General features: G+C 43.4%; 1 protein-coding gene across 2 annotated transcripts in view; it reads left to right on the top strand.

Moving 5' to 3' along the window:
* Window positions 1–16941, top strand: part of PNPLA7 (patatin like domain 7, lysophospholipase) — a 131084-nt gene that overhangs the window by 80500 nt on the left and 33643 nt on the right. For both annotated transcript variants that reach the window (XM_085320004.1, XM_085320005.1), the window contains exon 27: window positions 12885–13041. In XM_085320004.1, coding sequence (XP_085176130.1) covers window positions 12885–13041 — 157 coding nt within the window. The remainder of the gene's footprint in view (window positions 1–12884; window positions 13042–16941) is intronic.

Genomic DNA, 16941 nt, shown 5'->3' with positions numbered 1-16941 from the left:
AAAAAAAAAAAAAAAAAAAAAAAAAGAGAGAGAGAGAGCGAGAGAGAGAAAACTGCTTTTGGAAGATTCACAGTAGGTTCTGTAGGTTGTAGGTTCTTAGATCCCCATCTCTGCTGACAGGGAGACCTTGAGGAGATTGTGCTCTCATCTAAGGTACTACTAATAATTCTGTGATTAAAGCCTATTCCATCTACATACATCTTGATGGGTGGCTGCACAGGCATTTGATAGTTAATTTAGGCTTCGGATAATATCCGACAAGAAATATCCTCTTACCTTTTTCTAAAAGTATGAATCATACTGGTCACAATAACCAAAGACAGCTAATAAAGTTACCGGATGCTGGCTAATGGTTATTTCTGTTAATGGTATTGTGTTCTGTGTCTCCAGTAATATCAATTATTTAGTTATTTCTGGAATGTTTGTCTGGCTTCCCAGTGACAGTCGGTTTGGGAGGTTTTACCAGAGCAGTTTCCTGGTAATTATCTTTGTGGTTTGTCATGACAAAAGGAGCATAGGAACTTGGGGTTTTCTTTCTCTTGTGAGTATAAAAATATAACAGATCAAAGTGATACAGTTCTAAAATTATAGTATTTTGCTTTTGTTAAGTGCTAATTTAATTTCAGTTAGAAACATTATGGAGTTTGAGGGAAGGAAAGGGGATTTTAGTGTAGAAAAATAATACCTTTCCATGCAGTCTGGTTGCCAGAACAATGAAACATCAAACCGCAACAAAAGTGTAAACCCTCCATAAATCTTTTAGCCATCCCACATACAGCCCACCCTTTCTTTGGTTTTCTATAGTTGCCTCAGCAAAGCCACTTGGAGACTGAAATTTATGGGGAGTAAATAATTAATGGAGAAGGTCTGGGAATGGCTATAGCTTTGGAGAAAAAATTGGTCATGATGTGTCAAAAGACTAATTTAAGCAACATTGGTAAGTTTTGTTGATTATAAATGTCGCTATTCTAGGAGCAAATTTGGTCCAACACGCCTGTTTAACAGCACGATCTGGGAATGTGTGTGATAGTGAAATATCCTATTTTTGCTGCTTTCTGTGTGTATTTGGAAAATAAAAGGTCTAGTCCTAAGTCTGTTTTGGTTCTTTTGATAGGAAGCTTTATCTCTAGCGCTGCACATCATACAAACGCATGAGGCGCGTAAGATGTGCGAATCGGAAGGGAAAGAGTTAAAAGCGATTAGATGGGCTATCTAAAATAAAACGGATACTATCCAGCTGCAGGTCCGTGCTGGGAACACAGCTGGGGCTGGGGGGCCTTCAGCGGGCAGTCGTGGAGCCGGCGCGTACTGCCCTGCCTGCGCCGAGTGACGTAGCAGTGGACAGGACTCGGCGGTGCTCTGTGCCTTTCGCTCCCCTCCGCTGCCCTTTCCTGGAGGCAGAGCATGGACCTGCTCTTCGAGGATATTTGGAGATTTTTTGTCTGGGCATCTGCTCTTTGCTCTTTTCTCTCCCCCATTCAGCTTTCTCCTCAAACTTATTATTTCACCTTGTAGCTTTTTTCCGCTGTTCTTTCTGCTGACTCCAAGGRTTAGAATCCGACTTGTGCCTTTGCATTTTGGGCTGTTGGCCCATTTAATCAACTCTTCCTTTCTGCCTTTTCTTCTTCTGCTCTGGCCCTCTGGAAGAGGAGGATAAAAGCAGCAGCTTGGGAGAAGCAAATCAAGCATTCTCGTGATGGATGCATGTTTGTGTGCATCTGAACCTGCTTGTTGCCCTCTCTGGCTGGCTGGTTGTGCGTTCCTGAAGCCTGTGCTCTATGTAGGGTGCTTGGACTCTGTGTTTGAGAGAAGGCCAAATGTGCCGGTACCTTTGCCACCCAGGAATTTATTAGCTGCTGCTTTGAGTGAGGGACCCCTGGGATGTGCTGAGCCTGGCTTGAGTCTCTTTCTGTTCCTTAAAGCCTGGAATTATCTTCTGATTTGATGAGTTTGCCTAGTGAATGAAAAGATGAGACAGTGCCCGAGAGGCAGCTCTCGTAATCACTCTGCTCTCAGAAAATCCTGTTTGCCTGCTTACGCCCTCAGAGCTTGACTCCAAGACCCCTGAACCACAAGGATGGAATATGGCGGCTTGACTGTCTCCGTGGTCATTATGGTTGGCTGCGACTCCAGTTCGTTCAGGAAAGTCTGACAAGAAATCTGCTTATCAGTGTTGCTTACTTTCTCTGCCATGAGCCGCTGATCCCTTGGCCCTGCCATTTGTCAGGAAGCTGTTGAAGGTGGAATTTGCTTGTTCTTAGTCTGCACTAGGATGAAGGCTTCTAGCACATAAGTAATCCCTAGCATGGTCAAGTTGGGCAAAAAGCCGCAGATGATAGAAACAGTCAGGATCACTGGTGCTTCACTGTGCTTTTCTTTGTAAAGGACCCTCAAACGTAGCAGGATTGGAGGGAAGGCATGCAATGGTTTTTCTTCTCTTGGAAATCAGAAACCTCAGAGGGACCCTGGGTTATCAGCTTTGGAAAAAAGGAAGGACTTTTTTTTYCCCCCCCTTGTATCTGAGGTTGAGGCCTCCAGCACAGGGGAAGAACGGCGCTGAAGACCTTCCCTTCATCCTGAGTGAGCCTCTTTACTCATATCATAGAAAGCCTGTGAGGAAAAAAGTTGTTCTAAAACTGCTACTGCAAAGGTGCAATACTTGGATGTGGAGATAGTGGGTGCATGAGCTCAATTACTGGGCTTTTAATGAGGCATAGTACCTAGAAGCATGATGAAAGTTACCTTTTTGAATTATTAAACTTGGTCACGTGTGTTAAAAGAATGTGTGTGGGGGGAATGACTGGAGGGGGGCAGAACTTGCCACCTGAATTCAGAAGCTGCCTCCAAGGTGTGCACTGGAAATACTATCGCAAAGAATATAAACTAATGCTTTTTTTCCTACAGGCTTATAAACTCATTCAATGTAGAGGTTACAGAAAAGATAAAAGAAAATCACATGGGAATTTCCAGGACTCTTGATGGTCCTTGCATGAGTTTAAACATCAGTCCAGGTATTTCTGTTCCTTTACTGGGTTCAAAACTTCATACAGACTGATTCTGATGAGGGACGTCCCTAAATGTAAGGGATAAGGATTTAAGGAGCTCAGCTGCACTGGTATTACTGGTTCTTTTTGTTGGAGAATAAACCTGCTGTTCGTCTTAAGAGCTTGCTTAATCATGTCTTAAGGCTTCCACCTATCTAGATCATATTTAACCTTCCTGTCTTTTTTTTCTTTTCTTGACTATGTCTCTATTAATCTACAGATCTTGTTTTCTCTTCCTTGACACATCCAAGCCCTGAGATTACCCAGATTCCCTGCTGCCTGTCCATCCCACTGTCGTTCACACTTGCTTTCCTTACTTCTGCCCCCTGTCCCTTTCCCACTTCCCACTTCCATATCCTCTCTCAAAGGAGAGGATGTCTCAACTGTAGAGACAGTTGGCAAATTACATTTTTTTACAAGACTGAGAAGTGTCCTTATTTGTCAGCTTAAAAGAAATGCGCTCAGCTTCGAAACAACTCTTCTCGGGTCGGGCGGTGGGCTTTCGACCTGTGCTGCACTGTGCAAACAGGTTACTGGTAGCAAAGCTTAAGGCTGCTGTGAATGGTTTGTAATGGGGCACAATTATCTCCTTGATTTGTTATCCCTGTCTCACAGTATTTAAAATTCACAGTAAACAGGGCTGGCAGCATGAAAAATGTGTACAATTTAGATTCTAACACTCTGAAATACTCAAAAAATACAGTTTCATAAAACAGTTGTGCAGAACTAAATTATGAAGCAAAGTTCCAGGTAATTTTTTTTTCTTTTTTCTTTTTTTCTTTTTTTTTTGTTACGACTTTGCCTAGGATAGTTCTAAAAGCAGCAGCCACCTCTCTCTGAGTTACTTGTATTGTCATGAATTATTGTAGCTTTTGAGGGTTAAGTTGCTGAAGGAATGAGAAATTATTACTGCTCTGAATCATCTGATGTTTTAGGAAGGTGGTTGTTCCCTTTAAACGCAGTGGATTTATACCTTCATCTCAGCGGGCTGAATGTGTCTGGAGGATTTGCTTGAAATCTGATATCCAGCCGAAGCATTAGGATGAAGTTAACTCTTGTTTATTCCAGTGCTCAGCAATAAGCAGGCTGTTGGTAACTCCATTCATGTTTGCTAGGTGTGTTACCAAGACATGGTGAACACGTTTCCTGGGGCTGCTGAGATTTTAGGAGTATCCTTGCCCGTTTTGGGCCATACAGGGTCTGGGCAAACAAGCTCTGTAATCCCTTGTGGATTGTGCTGAGAGCCAGCTCAGAGATCTTTCTGCCCATGGTATAGGAGAGGGCTCTGAAGGAAGCCACCAGGTTCCTGCAGAGCTGCCCCTGAGACCAAGATCCTGAGGTGGCATGTAGGGAATCTGCTTTCCTGTATTATAACAAAACAAGTCTTAGGGAATACGTTCCACTAAAAGGATCCCATTCCTTATCCTGCTGGTGCCGATAAAGATGTTGGGAAACCAAACTGAAGTACAAAAGAAACTGGGAAAAATGCTGCTTCTCTTCCCTTATGAACCAAAGGATGAAGCACATCTCGCAGCACTTGCGGTCTATTACTGGCCATAATGGTTTGGAAGGCAAGATTTCTGTTTCCTGTAGTCCAGAAGTATCGAAATTACATGACAGAGACTTGAGTCTGCTCTAAGACTTGGGGAATAAAATTGAATATCCTAAAACATCCTTTCTCCAGTTCCCTTTCTTCAAAGTAATTCCTTTGCATGCCAAGCGAGGTCTCAGGCTTTGGACCTGTGGCAGGGCAGGAAGTTAGCAACTGTAAGGTTAATCCTTGTGATCTTTGCATCTGTCAGCCTGCAGTCTTTGCCCTTTTTCAAATATGGTTGGCTTTCTACTCTGCTAGATAGCTTTCCCTTCTCTGAAATGTATCTGATGACTGCTAATATGTTTATGTGTGTGCAGATAGATATCTGTATCTCAGTACRCAGTGGTAGTTTTTCTTTATTATGTCTCTTTTTAGCTCAGATTGATGTGTGGGGACTTTGAGGCTTGGAATTATTCATACAGATATTTGGAGAAATGGCCTATACCCTGTGTGTTTGTGCTTCTGTAATGAGTAGAGGATCCATGGCTATGTGCAAATAAGCCAGACTGTAAAACAAAAACTGAATTTTAGGGTCAGCAAAGCACATAGGCATCTAGCTTCCCAGTGTATTTCAAACAGCAGATTTGATTTCRGTGGGGTATGCAGGAGCTGAAATAGCTAAGAAGCTTTTAAACTCTTTGAGTCTAGGCCTTAATGATAGAATTGCACCTTTGATGAGATGTTTTATTTTTGATGCTGCCCCCTGAGAGAATGGAGAAAAATGGTAAGGAAGGTGGGATCTGCCTTGGAAACAAAGATGATAACTTATGTTTGGATACCTAATTTGRATCTGATCCAGATCAATCCTGGACTACTTCTGTTTAAATAAAACCAAGATCCTAAAAATAGAAGTGCAATCTGAGCATTTGCTTACGTTAAGAAAACCTCGTGAGACATGGCTGTGAACTCATATTGAAGGCTTTGGACTTTCTGTTTGCAAATGGTTGGCAATGTACTGTACTGTGATTGCTCCTAAGAGGCTTTGCTTTGATTTCTTCAGGGATGGTGCATCTTGTGTATTGCTCAAGTGCTCAGGCTAATTAATGGTGTTTATGCATCAGTTCAAAATTTTGTCTCAAAGTGCAGTCGTCTTAAGCGTGGACAGAACCACGTGGCTGTTACCAGGTTTGATTCTGATAGCTCTGTGAGTTGTGCAATAGTTGGATCATCATATGCACATCAGTCTAGTTCTTATGGCTTTGCACCCATAGTATGGTTAATGATCTGATTTTCTCTTTCCCTGTGTGTAGCACCTATCTAATTACTCATCTGTTGCYATTCGTAATGAAGGTGGAAGATTATAATATCTCCTATTTAAATCCTTCATGCAGCAGGAGCTTGAGGGCTGGAGAAAAATATCATTGCAAGGGGTGTATTTTGACTGTCCTGATCTCCAGTCTCGAACTCATCGAACTCATTAATTCATAGCCGTACTTTGATACGCTGATGAAATTAAATGAACAGATGGTGGACTTTTCTTACAGTTTAACTCTTGTTATTAGTTTTACATCTCTCTGTATCAGCAGAATTAAAATGTGTGCCTTGTTGCAAAGCCAGAAGTGGAATAAATCAAGTTACAGGGAACTTTTTTTCATGTAGCTGTTTTAATACTATGATGAAAAGCCCACACATTCTAGGGAGGATGATGAATCTTTGGGTTGCTATGTTTTTTTAGGAATATATCTAAACTTATCTGGGCAATCAGCTCTCCTATTAAAAAAGAGGCAGTTGGAGAACTTGTGAGTAAAATCTAAATGGGTAAGTTCTTTCRTATTTTCTTTTTCACAGCAGTCTTTTATATGGTCAGGAAGAGGTAGTGGACAGCTCTTCAGCTTGTTTGCTGGCCTTTCATGGCCTCTCCCATCTATTCCCCTGTGGATCCTCTGCACCTGGCTCTAAGGTCTGTGGACTGTTTCTGCCCTTTCTGCAGCTTCCAGATTTGTGCTCAAACAGGGTTCTTGAAGACTCTTCATAAGTAACTCACGACAGGGAGGGGCAGTGGAGGAGGGAGAATATATGTTTTCCAAAGAAAATGACTTTTCTTTGCCCAGAGCATGAGACAGAATCGTGCTTGGCTTCTCCAAGGAGCAAGTGATTAGGGAGGTATAGTTGGCCACTAGCCTCTCTTTCCCCATCCTGCGCTCACGTACAGAAATATGCCTCTGGCAGGTATCATCACAAAGCAAAAAATCCATCAAGTTTTCTGATTTCCTTTTGCTCCAATTTTATTTTCATTTTTCCTCCCCTCCAGTCCTCTGGTGGTTTACTCCCACATGATGCTTCCYGCTGCAGGACTAAGCACACCTGACAGCCCTCCCAGGAGGTCTGAACAGTTTTTGCTCATTTACTTATTTGTCAAGCACCAACCCGTCTGTTTAAAGTTTAGTTCTAAAGTTAGTATATAGAATAGAAACTGGATCAGCAGTGAAAGAAGTTGAGTTTGGGTTTTGTCACAGGAAGACGGTTTTACTGGGGCTGTGACAAGTAGGAGTTACTCGTGCGCRACTAGTGCCGAGTAGGACATTCAGGAGCTTTTAAGGGTAACTTGCGGTTTTTATAGCACACCAAGGGAAAATGGTTTCTTATCTCTGAGCTAGGGAGATGAGGGGGATCTGAAGGCAGAGCTAAATGGGAGGATRAAATGAGGCTGCTGTTGATGGAGGAGGAAGCAGGAAGAATTTGAGTGTCTGAATCAATTTACTTGTACCTGGGCAGGGTCGTCTTTAAAACCRTGCAGTGGAAGGGTGGAAGTGTCCTTCAGGGCAACTGCTGGGATACATCGCATTGACAGCTGGACACTAGGATGAAGAGCAGAGAATGGGGGATTTCTCTCACTGTTTCTCTTAGAAAAGGGGCTTAATTCTTAAATGCTGCCTTGATTGGAAAATTCCTCTTAAATACGGAAGCAGTACTGCRGGAGCAGAAATGCAGTGGTCTGGTTTCTGTTGTCCTTTTGAGCTGACAGCTCAATCACTGTAATTCTTCTGGCACATTTACGATACTGGAAAGTTTTCTGGTCAGGGAAGCTGGGAAATAATATTATTGGAAGGATACGAGTATGATTAGRTTTCAAAGCAACATTTGTATGTGGTGTTGTAGCTGCAAAAGATTGAAGGTGCCAAATTGGAAATAATAGAGTTTAGCTTGTTTGGCTTCTTTCCAAAGCAGTGACTATGCCATGTAGGAAATCAAAAAATAACGAAAAGCAGATGGAAAAACTTTTTTGTGTAAATAACGAACTCTTCATTATCTCACATCTCTAGATATCATTGTGAGAATCTCCAGAGTAACTCTAAGTTATCTATTAAAAAATATATAAATTCAGATAACTCTATAGTGGATGCAACTGTATCTGTTAGTCTGAGATCTGCTGCTACCAGTCTTAGCTTCAGGATTGCAGTCTGGGAAGCGCAAGCGAACAAACTTGCCATAACTGGAAGGGCTTTGAAAATTCCTGCTCSTCCTCCTGGAGGGGAAAAGCCAGCAGTGGCCTGGAAGCTCAAGTCACCTTGAGTTTCTTTCTAGCGATTTCAAAGCAGCATTGGAGAAATGCACCGCTTGGGCACATCTCTAAAAATGTATATAGCACAGATGAATATATATTTACTTATACAGTGAGTGTGCTGGGTGATCTGATGACTGCTCGTAACGTGCTTTGAATCAAAGTTCTTAGGTTAAGGCAGAGTGGGTCTTACTTTTATACCCTTGCTTCTTCAGAAGTTTTAAGGTTATGAAAGAGACTTAATTTGGATTTTTTTAGCTATAGTGGAGCTTAGTAAAGTGCTCATAGCAATTTTCCTCTGTTTTTCTACCTTCTCTGCCACTTAATTACCTCTAGRAGGTGGTGCAGCAAGCCAAACATCCAATTCCAGAGAGGCTTTTGTTTCGAGACAGTAGCGCTGCAGCAGTCATGACCTTAATTCCRTTTTTTAATGAAAGGAAATAGCATCTCTTTTGGTTCATTCAGAGATACGTCCTTCATCCTGATGAGTCTATTAGAAGCAGCGAGAGATGCTATGGAGCCTAAAGACCTGAACTGTATTTTTCTCTTCCCTCCTCAAACTGAAGTGGACTTTGGAAGGGCAAAAGCTGCAGCATCGCCCTGCTACTCTGTTAGTCACAGTCTGAAAAACGAGTGTCGCTTCTCGCTCGACGGGTACTTGCGGCACTGCATTTATTCTTCCTGAYACTGACAGGCAAACGTCCTATTGAGAGGTTAAACAGCACTTGAGAAAATACTGGTGCAGAGTCACTGCACGTTTTGTATTAACTATATTTTCTTCAGCCCCCTGACCTCAATGCAGAGGACAGCCTGTGTTCCCGCTATTCCCACTGATGGTTTAATCCGAAATGTCTGGTTGCATTTGCTTGTGTTTCCAGTGAGTCGTGTCTAATCTGAGCTCTGGCAGGCACGTGCGGAGCAAGCACGTGCGCTGCTCTCAGCAGAATTTTTCCTTTATCAGCTGAGCTTGGTCKTCTTGCATTAGAGCCTCACGCCAGCGGCATTCCCCCCAAGGATGAAAGGAARGGCTTGTTTCAGAAGCAGGAATTTTCCTGCAAGCCTTTCTGTGATCTCCCATGCTAGGTTATATCCTTCCAAGGAAGCATGTTGCTGACGCCCTAACTCATCTCCCTGCTTCGTTGTCGTTTATTTGTGATCACTGCTAGTAAAGAAAAAAATGTGCTTGGAACTGATGAAGTATAGCATGGCTTTTGGAGGCTTTTTGAGCATATTGCAATCATTCGTTTGGTAACTAGTGCAGCGGGGAGCGTTGCAGGGAACCTGCTGCACAGAACGATTCCKGCCTTGGCTTGTCCCACTTGGGTCGTAGGGCAGTGGTGGAGAGGAAAACAGAACAGGGCTCTTATTCCCAGTGCTGCCTCCAACTAACTGGTGCCGTTTCCGCTCTCTCGATTCAAGGACGCTAGTCAGGGCTGGCCTAGTGAATGATATATGGTGGAAAAGAAGAGCTTTTCTTTATATATAGACTCTGCACTTGAGCACAAGGCAAAGCTTTGGGGTTCAGGTAGCAAATTACTTGAAAATAATCTTCTGGGTCATTCSGCTTTGGTGCCAGAAGCCCTTATTGGTGTCCCAGTGCCAGGCGTTAATCCTGCCGGAGGAAGTGGCCTGTSCAGCTGCACCTGCAGGCTGCCTTACGCGAAGCACAGCTGCGTGTGCGGTTCTAGCAAAGTCACGTGCATCTGGTATCTGAGCCGGTGCTTCCTGACTTCCAGGCGGAGTCCCCTGTTCCTCCTTGTCTCCGCAGGAGGCAAGTGATACTCGACTTCTATGTTGGCTGGGTAATTAGGGATTTCCCAATCCCTTCCTCCATTTCCGCCAAGAGCGCTCYGGTGTTGAGGTATGTGTACAGTGCCATAACAAGGAGTCTTCTGTCGTGCTCTGCAAGCCGAACGCGTGTATTCCCACGTGTTGCCCTAGGAGGGGACAGATCCCCTGTGACAAAGTGCCTGGGATTACAAGAGGCTTGTGATCCCCATTTCCTCTGCGCTGGGACCCTGTCTCTGTTGCTGGCAGTTAGCAGGGGGCCTAGCTCCTGGCTTGAATTTCTTCTCCTCCTCTRTTGCAGCATGAGCCTACACTGGCTATACGTGAGGCACCAGCGAGCTGTCAGCGAGCAGGATGCGTGCCGCTTGGCAAACTGCCTGCTTCTGCACACAGCTTCCCTTGGCGGTGTGCCCTTGTTTACGTACGCCGCAAGCTGCGAAGAAGTGGCCAAGAATGAACCAACTTCGGCAAGTTGTTGAGAAGTTTCCTATAGTAGCGTTGCTGGGGTAGTGAAGCCCTAAAGCTATAAACAGGGGAAAACAAGTAGAATTAGTGTCTTTTAGTTGACACATGGAGAAATGGATGGGTTCAGGCACATTTGCCTTTCCTCAGGATTTTAGATTGCACGAATACATTCAATCACAAAGCTGGTCAGGATACTGGAACAGGAGCAATCAGCTTTGTGGTCGTATATAAAACCAGATTATGATGCGTTATGATACATAATTTAATCTGGTGGTTGATAGGAGATCCCTTTTGCAGCAAGAAAAATACTTTCTTTCCCATTTTACAGATCAGTGCTCTGAAATCAATGCGGTTTTTGGAGTTATGTTGCTGTTAATGTTCAACTGGAAGAAAGTAACCTTGGCAGGGACTTGGCTCATGTAAGGGACAGAGGTAATGGCTTGCCAGTAGAAGTGATAACGATCTCTATTTATTCAGGGGCCTCATACAGCAAAGTAAAAACAAATCTAGAGTGATCACATCAAATCYTTTTTATTCTGTGGGCACATGGATGCTGGAATAAGGAGATCCAGTTCTGGAAGAGGTGAATGGGAGGCAAGCTGGTGTGGAGCTAGTCCTGGCCAGTTGAAATTGCCCTCCAAGAAGTGAAATACTTTAAAATACTTAATGTGTCTTAGTGGACCCACATGATGTAGGCTTTCTCCAGAAAGCAAGTTTTATAGTTTGCRGTCTGTTTGTCAGCAAAATCAGTATCAGCTGACTTAGACACAGGGATAAASCACACAAGAGCTCCAAGCAGAAGCAGCAGGTTATGAAAATGGCTAGCATCTAGAGGTCTAAAAACAGTGGACTCCTCTGGCAGGGATAAAATTACAGTTCTTTTAACTTAGGGCACCTTATGAAAAGAAGCAATAGTAGGGCAGGGGAAGGAGCATTCAGAGGGCAAAACTAAATGAGCCCCTTTCTGCTCTTGGATTTCACCCATGCAGATCTGTCATTGAGGTCCTTTTCACTAATATAACTGACAAYGTGTCTCAAAACATTTCAGCAGCTGGAGGGGATTTGCTTGAATGGAAAGAATGTGTTCGGCATAGCTTGGCCAAATGACACCTGCAGTGGACTTGGCAGCTGTTAGCAAGTATTTATAAGATGTAAACAGCAAGGGGAAAGAGGACGTAAATAGAGCAAACCAAGGGGTAACAGAAAAATAGATGAAAATGAGGCAAGGAAGACTACAGCYGTATGCCTTAGACAGCAAAACATCCATGCAGGTAGAATGAACTGATTGACATGCTTAGTGTTCAGTGGACAAAGCATTCAAAATGGGAGGCTGTAATTTTGCACTAAGAGGGTGATCAACCTGCGTTTCTGATTTCTCTGCTTAGATAAAGACTTTGCGGGGTGGACTGGGATCCCTCTCCCGTTAAGGGAGAACTGATTTTAAGAGCTGTTTGTAAGACCCACCGTGGTGGTTCAGATCATGTGTTCCTATCTGTGTTCTACCTACCACTTCCTTCTGTCACTTCTACTATATCCTTTTAGTGATGAAAAGTCTGAGCTTGTTTGCAGCTCTCAGGATGCAGGTGCATCCTGGGTTTACATTCTTATGTCTTATGTTTTATTCAGGTTTCTTTTATTTGCTTCTTTAAATTCCGCTGAACAACAGGTGGTTATTTTTCAGACAATATCCAGAGCAATTCCAAAATCTTTGTGCGAACATAGCTAGTTTAGAGCTCGTTGCCATATGTGCGTTGCTCCTTTGGTCTTCCCTTGTCGTGTCAGCGCTGAGTTTCATCTGACTCCTTAACTGCTGTGAGATCCTTTTGCAGCTCTTGTAATCAAGGAATCTTGCAGCTATGACTTTCCTGAAGGAATTGATATAATATGCAGACATTGCCTCCTCGTATGCTGTTTTTCTAAGTCTGCGTGCTAAACTAAGTTCCTTCTGAAAATTGTTTGTTTCTTCTTGCACTTTATTTTCCAACTTTGAATTCATTATTAATCTGTGGGATGACTTGTCCTGTGATCCCAGGATGGAGAGTTTTTTGAAGAATCGTTGGAAAAGAATCTCCCCAAAAGGTCTTTGATGTCTAGCTATGGTGGATATCACCAATTCTTGCTTATCACATGGTCCTTTAGAACAACTTGAGTAGATTCTTAATGCACTGGTCCCTTAAAWCCATGCTGACTTTTCCCTTGTATGACTTTGGCATCACTAAGTTGATTCTTTGCTGTCATTTTCATATCACTGGCTTTCATACTGAAGTCGGACGGGGTGGTCTGTATTTCTTAAGCTCATCACAAAGTCTTTCGGAAGATTTTTTGAATTTGTGACTGTTTTTCTGCCATTGATGCTTGCTTGATTGATGCAACAGACTGGCAGTTCAGCTTGTCCACACTTCAGTTCCTTTAGAAAATGGCATTTGTGTTTTTATGCTTTCAATGGCTGCTTGTCTGATAATATCTTTTCTTTCTTCTCTGCTTGGCACAGGGGCTGCTCCCAAGTGGGAGTCATCCGAGCTCTGATTGAAGCTGGCATCCCTGTAGACATGATTGGAGGAACGTCGATTGGAGCTTTTATGAGCGCCTTGTATGCTGAAGAGCGTAGCTACAATCAGATGAGGATCAAAGCTAGGCAGTGGGCCATGGTAAGAACTAGAAATGTTGTGTTTTTCCTCTCAGATGGAGTGCAGGAGCTTAAATGCAAGCCCTAGTACACGCAGCAGTGCAGAAGTAACCGTCCAAGGAAAATGCTGCCTTCTGCACTTCTGTGTCTGTGTGTCAAACGGGGCCTCTGCCTGGCATAAAGGGAGTGAATTTTAAAAACTTTTCACCATCATACTTGCAAGCTGCAGTGATGTGAGCTCCTGAGTAGAGCACGGTCCAGATGCTTGTTGGATTTTTTTTTTTTGTTATTTTTGTTTCTATATTTCCCCTCTCCCCCTGCAAGCTCTAGTCGTAGTATGAGTGTAGAATTATATTGTTTAAGTGTGTTAGCCTGTGTTTATCTTGTTTCTTTTTGTTTTATGTGCTGGAATCCGTTTCCTTTCCAACTCTGAACAAATGTTTCTCCTTTGTATAATTTTCTCTCTTTCGTTCTCACATGCTGTCATTTTTCAGTGGAACTGATTGACAGAGGTAATCCTTCTCTAAACTAAATAAGATCAAAATGTTTGATTCACGGTTTGGCCTGAGAATTCCAGAGTGTCAGTGCTCTGTGTCAGGAGAAATTTTTAACTTAAATGTATAATTCACAGAATACACATGTTCTCATAGTTGAACCAAGGTTTGGGAAGGTTGTTTTAAATAGCAACTTCTAGATTGTCTGTGAATTCACTTACTGATAGGATGTTGGGGGAAAATTTTACTAGCACTGAGTTACACTAGTTAAAATTGATTAATAGTAAAGGTAAGCATTATTTCAGGAATTTGCCAGTTACAGTATGATTTCATTTCTGTATTGTTTATATGAAAACCAAGTGTGCATATTGTTTTTTCTTGTTGAAAGATAAGCAACACGAGGATTTTTCCAAGCTGTGTTGAGCTGTGGCTCTGCTTAAATCTTTAGTTTTAGGGGGAGATAGAAGTCTGGCTGGCTGTGTTGAGGAACACCTTGAACCCAAACTGTTCTGCAGTACAGAGTGCTGGAACTGGAAGGGTATTGGGGGAAACTTGAAGTTAAGGATATATCCTTATATATAAGGATGTAAGGATAACAACGGTACTCATCATAGCAGAGATCCGTCTAGCCTTGGACTCTTACCTCCTGCGCTGGTCACTCTCAAATGCCTGGAGGATGTCGTCTCAGCAGAGCAAGCATGTGGTGTCTCTTTCATGTTCTCCTAGCCCCCAGCAATTTGTGGCTCACTGACTTATCTCAGTTGCTCTTGTATTTAATAGTTAGATTGGAGTAATGGCTTTTTCCTCCATGCATTTGTCCAGAGGAGTATCTCCTTTTGTTTCTTACCTTGGAGAAATGGGAGGAGTGTTAGACTGCTCTGTACATGTGGTGATGTAGAGTTGGAAGTCCTGTTTTTATTGCATCTCTGTGGCTGCCATTCGTGAGCTCACCAGCCTAACTGCTATTACCAGCAATAATTAAAGAGGAAACAAATCTAATCTGTCGATTAACTTTTGAACACAGATTGCCAAGCTCGAAGATGGTTTCCCAAAGGGGAGGTTGGGCTTTGGCCCAGCCTATCTACTCAAACTGCTCAGATATTTCTACCTTGAAACCCGTAGATGACAATGATAATTAACTTGTCCTCCTACCTCTTAGAGCAAAGATTTCATCTTGTTAATGAMGAAGGGATTTACTTGAGGTTTTTGTGATGATTCTGACAGACTTGCCAGGTTCACATTCCAAACCAGGAATTGTTCAAGTGTCTGAGAATGACCTGTCTAAATGCATCAAAGATTAAAACAAATGTTAACAAATAATACCCTCCTCCCCTGCCAAAACCGTAGTGGTCTATTTGAAGCCCTTTTCACCTTTTTTTTCCTTCTTTCTTTTTTTTTTCTTTTCTTTTCTCTCTCTCTCTCTTTTTTTTTTTTCTCCAAGGCCTAGTCTAGCAAAATTCTTGCATTTTATTCTGAAGAGAACAGTGGACACCCTCTCTCCAAGCTCAGCGTCACAGCTAAAACACAAAGTAGTCTGAGGGATTGCAGATCTCTAATACTGGCTATTGGGAGTTATTTTCTGTTTTGCTGTGTTACAGCAGCCCTTGCCTGAGCGAGGGAAGTGGCTCCTTTCACCAAGTATCAGCTCTGTAATAGCGGCAGGTGGGATTTGTTAGAAGTTCATAGAAGATCCAGTTGAAAGGGCCAACATATGACAGGCTGCTCCTCTGAGTGACAAACCTAGCAGCCCCAAATTCCCAGTGTTCAAAGCTTACAGGACCGTTTGCGCTGTGCTCCAGAGCAAAACCCCTGCCAACGAGGATYGGTCCAGCAGGCGCCTGCTGGACTGGTGCAAGGGAGGCTTTGAGCAGTGTCTTCCRGGAAGCCAACGTTATGCAAAAAACCCTGGAGCGTGTCTCTGTGCAGTGGGATCTGTCGGTTCACTCTCCTGCTTGTTAGCTTGTGCTGGGGAAGGTTATTGTTGAGTGTTCTTCGTGCAAAACCTTGCAGCCTAGCTGCTCTTGCCTACGGGGTTGTTAGTTTTTGAAGTGTCTCCATTGTGGTGGGTTAGATAGCTCCAGTTTTGTTTTTAACCGCCAGAATAAATGGTGGTTTTGTGCTGCAGATGTTTCTCTTTTAGGTATTTTTAGAAGTTGCCATCTCTGTAGTAGTACACTTGAGGACAGGGGAAAGGATATTTGTAATTCGATGTGATTCTGGACCAATGAGGCAGCCAAGAACAAATAACTTTGATTAGTCAAATACAGAGGGGTGTGGAAATAACCAGCCAGGTTAGTTACTGCGTACTGCTGCTGTTCCTTYGGCAGCTGTGCTTAAACAACAAAACAAAACACAGCTTTCAGTTTTCCACGATTGGTGGAAACCGCTCTAGTACTCCTGCTTTGGGAGATACTATGGCTCAAGGAGCTGATCTGACCAAAATTCTGTTTTCCTGGCTGTGCATTTCCTTCTAGCCAGCTCAGCTCCTTGGGCTGCCGGCTTGCCGTGCTGGCACGGCGGGGGCGAAAGCAGAATCATGAGCTTTGCCCCAGTTTGGATCACGCCTCTCTCCAACTGTGTCCCAATACTGTTCTTGAACCATTACATATTACATCTGTAATCTTGGGGAAGCAGGCTGCTCTAGCAGGGCTATGCCTAAATCCCTAGCGCTGGTGGGACGCGGTGCGGGCTGAGGATGGCTTGTGAACGCTGCGGAAGCGACCGCTGGCTGAGGAAGAGCGCGAGAGGCAGCACGAGACCGCCTCGCACGGCGAAGCAGCGAGGTTGGTGAGGACGGATGCGATGCCCAAGCGTCGGGGGCTGCCAACGGTGCTTTCKCTGGGGACGTCGCAGGGGGAGCAGAGTTAGTAGGTGCAGCGTTTTGTAAATGACTTTGCATCCTACACTGTTTTATSGTGCTTGTGTGCCAGATCTTCCTGTATAACAACAGATACAAGTACAGATCCCTGCAAACAAACACAAACTCAGAGATGAGTGGGCAAACATTGCCAAATTATATTAGCGTGAATACGAGGCAGGATGCTGAGGCAAAGATACCTGCTGCCCAGAGCAGAGCAGAAACCCGGTGTCAGACCCTCAAGCGAAGGGAGTCTCAATTGCCGGGGCTTAGAGCAAAATGTAGTACAAGGTAAAGCAGCTTTAAAATGCGTTGCAGATCTTAAAGAAATCGCAAGTTAATTATGGACTACGTGTAAATGAATGTGGAATAGCTTTGCCTTTATAAACATGGTTGATAAGGTGCAGCCGAGAAACTGCTTTGGGTGTCTTCCAGCCTGGGGATGCTGGAGGTCTGCGTTGGCCTGCCAAGGTACTCTCTGCTGGTGCTTGCTGCTTTTTAACTGCGTTTTTAAAATGTGATCTACCTTTCTTTGTTTAGTTTTATTCATTTATTCAGGTGTTTTTTTTTT

This window comes from Rhea americana, unplaced genomic scaffold (genome assembly GCF_003343005.1).
Source record: "Rhea americana isolate MKP2758 unplaced genomic scaffold, rheAme1 scaffold_61, whole genome shotgun sequence".
NCBI classification, from domain to species: domain Eukaryota; kingdom Metazoa; phylum Chordata; class Aves; order Rheiformes; family Rheidae; genus Rhea; species Rhea americana.
Note: the sequence above shows the minus strand (reverse complement) of the source record. Positions and strands in the feature narration are given on the sequence as shown.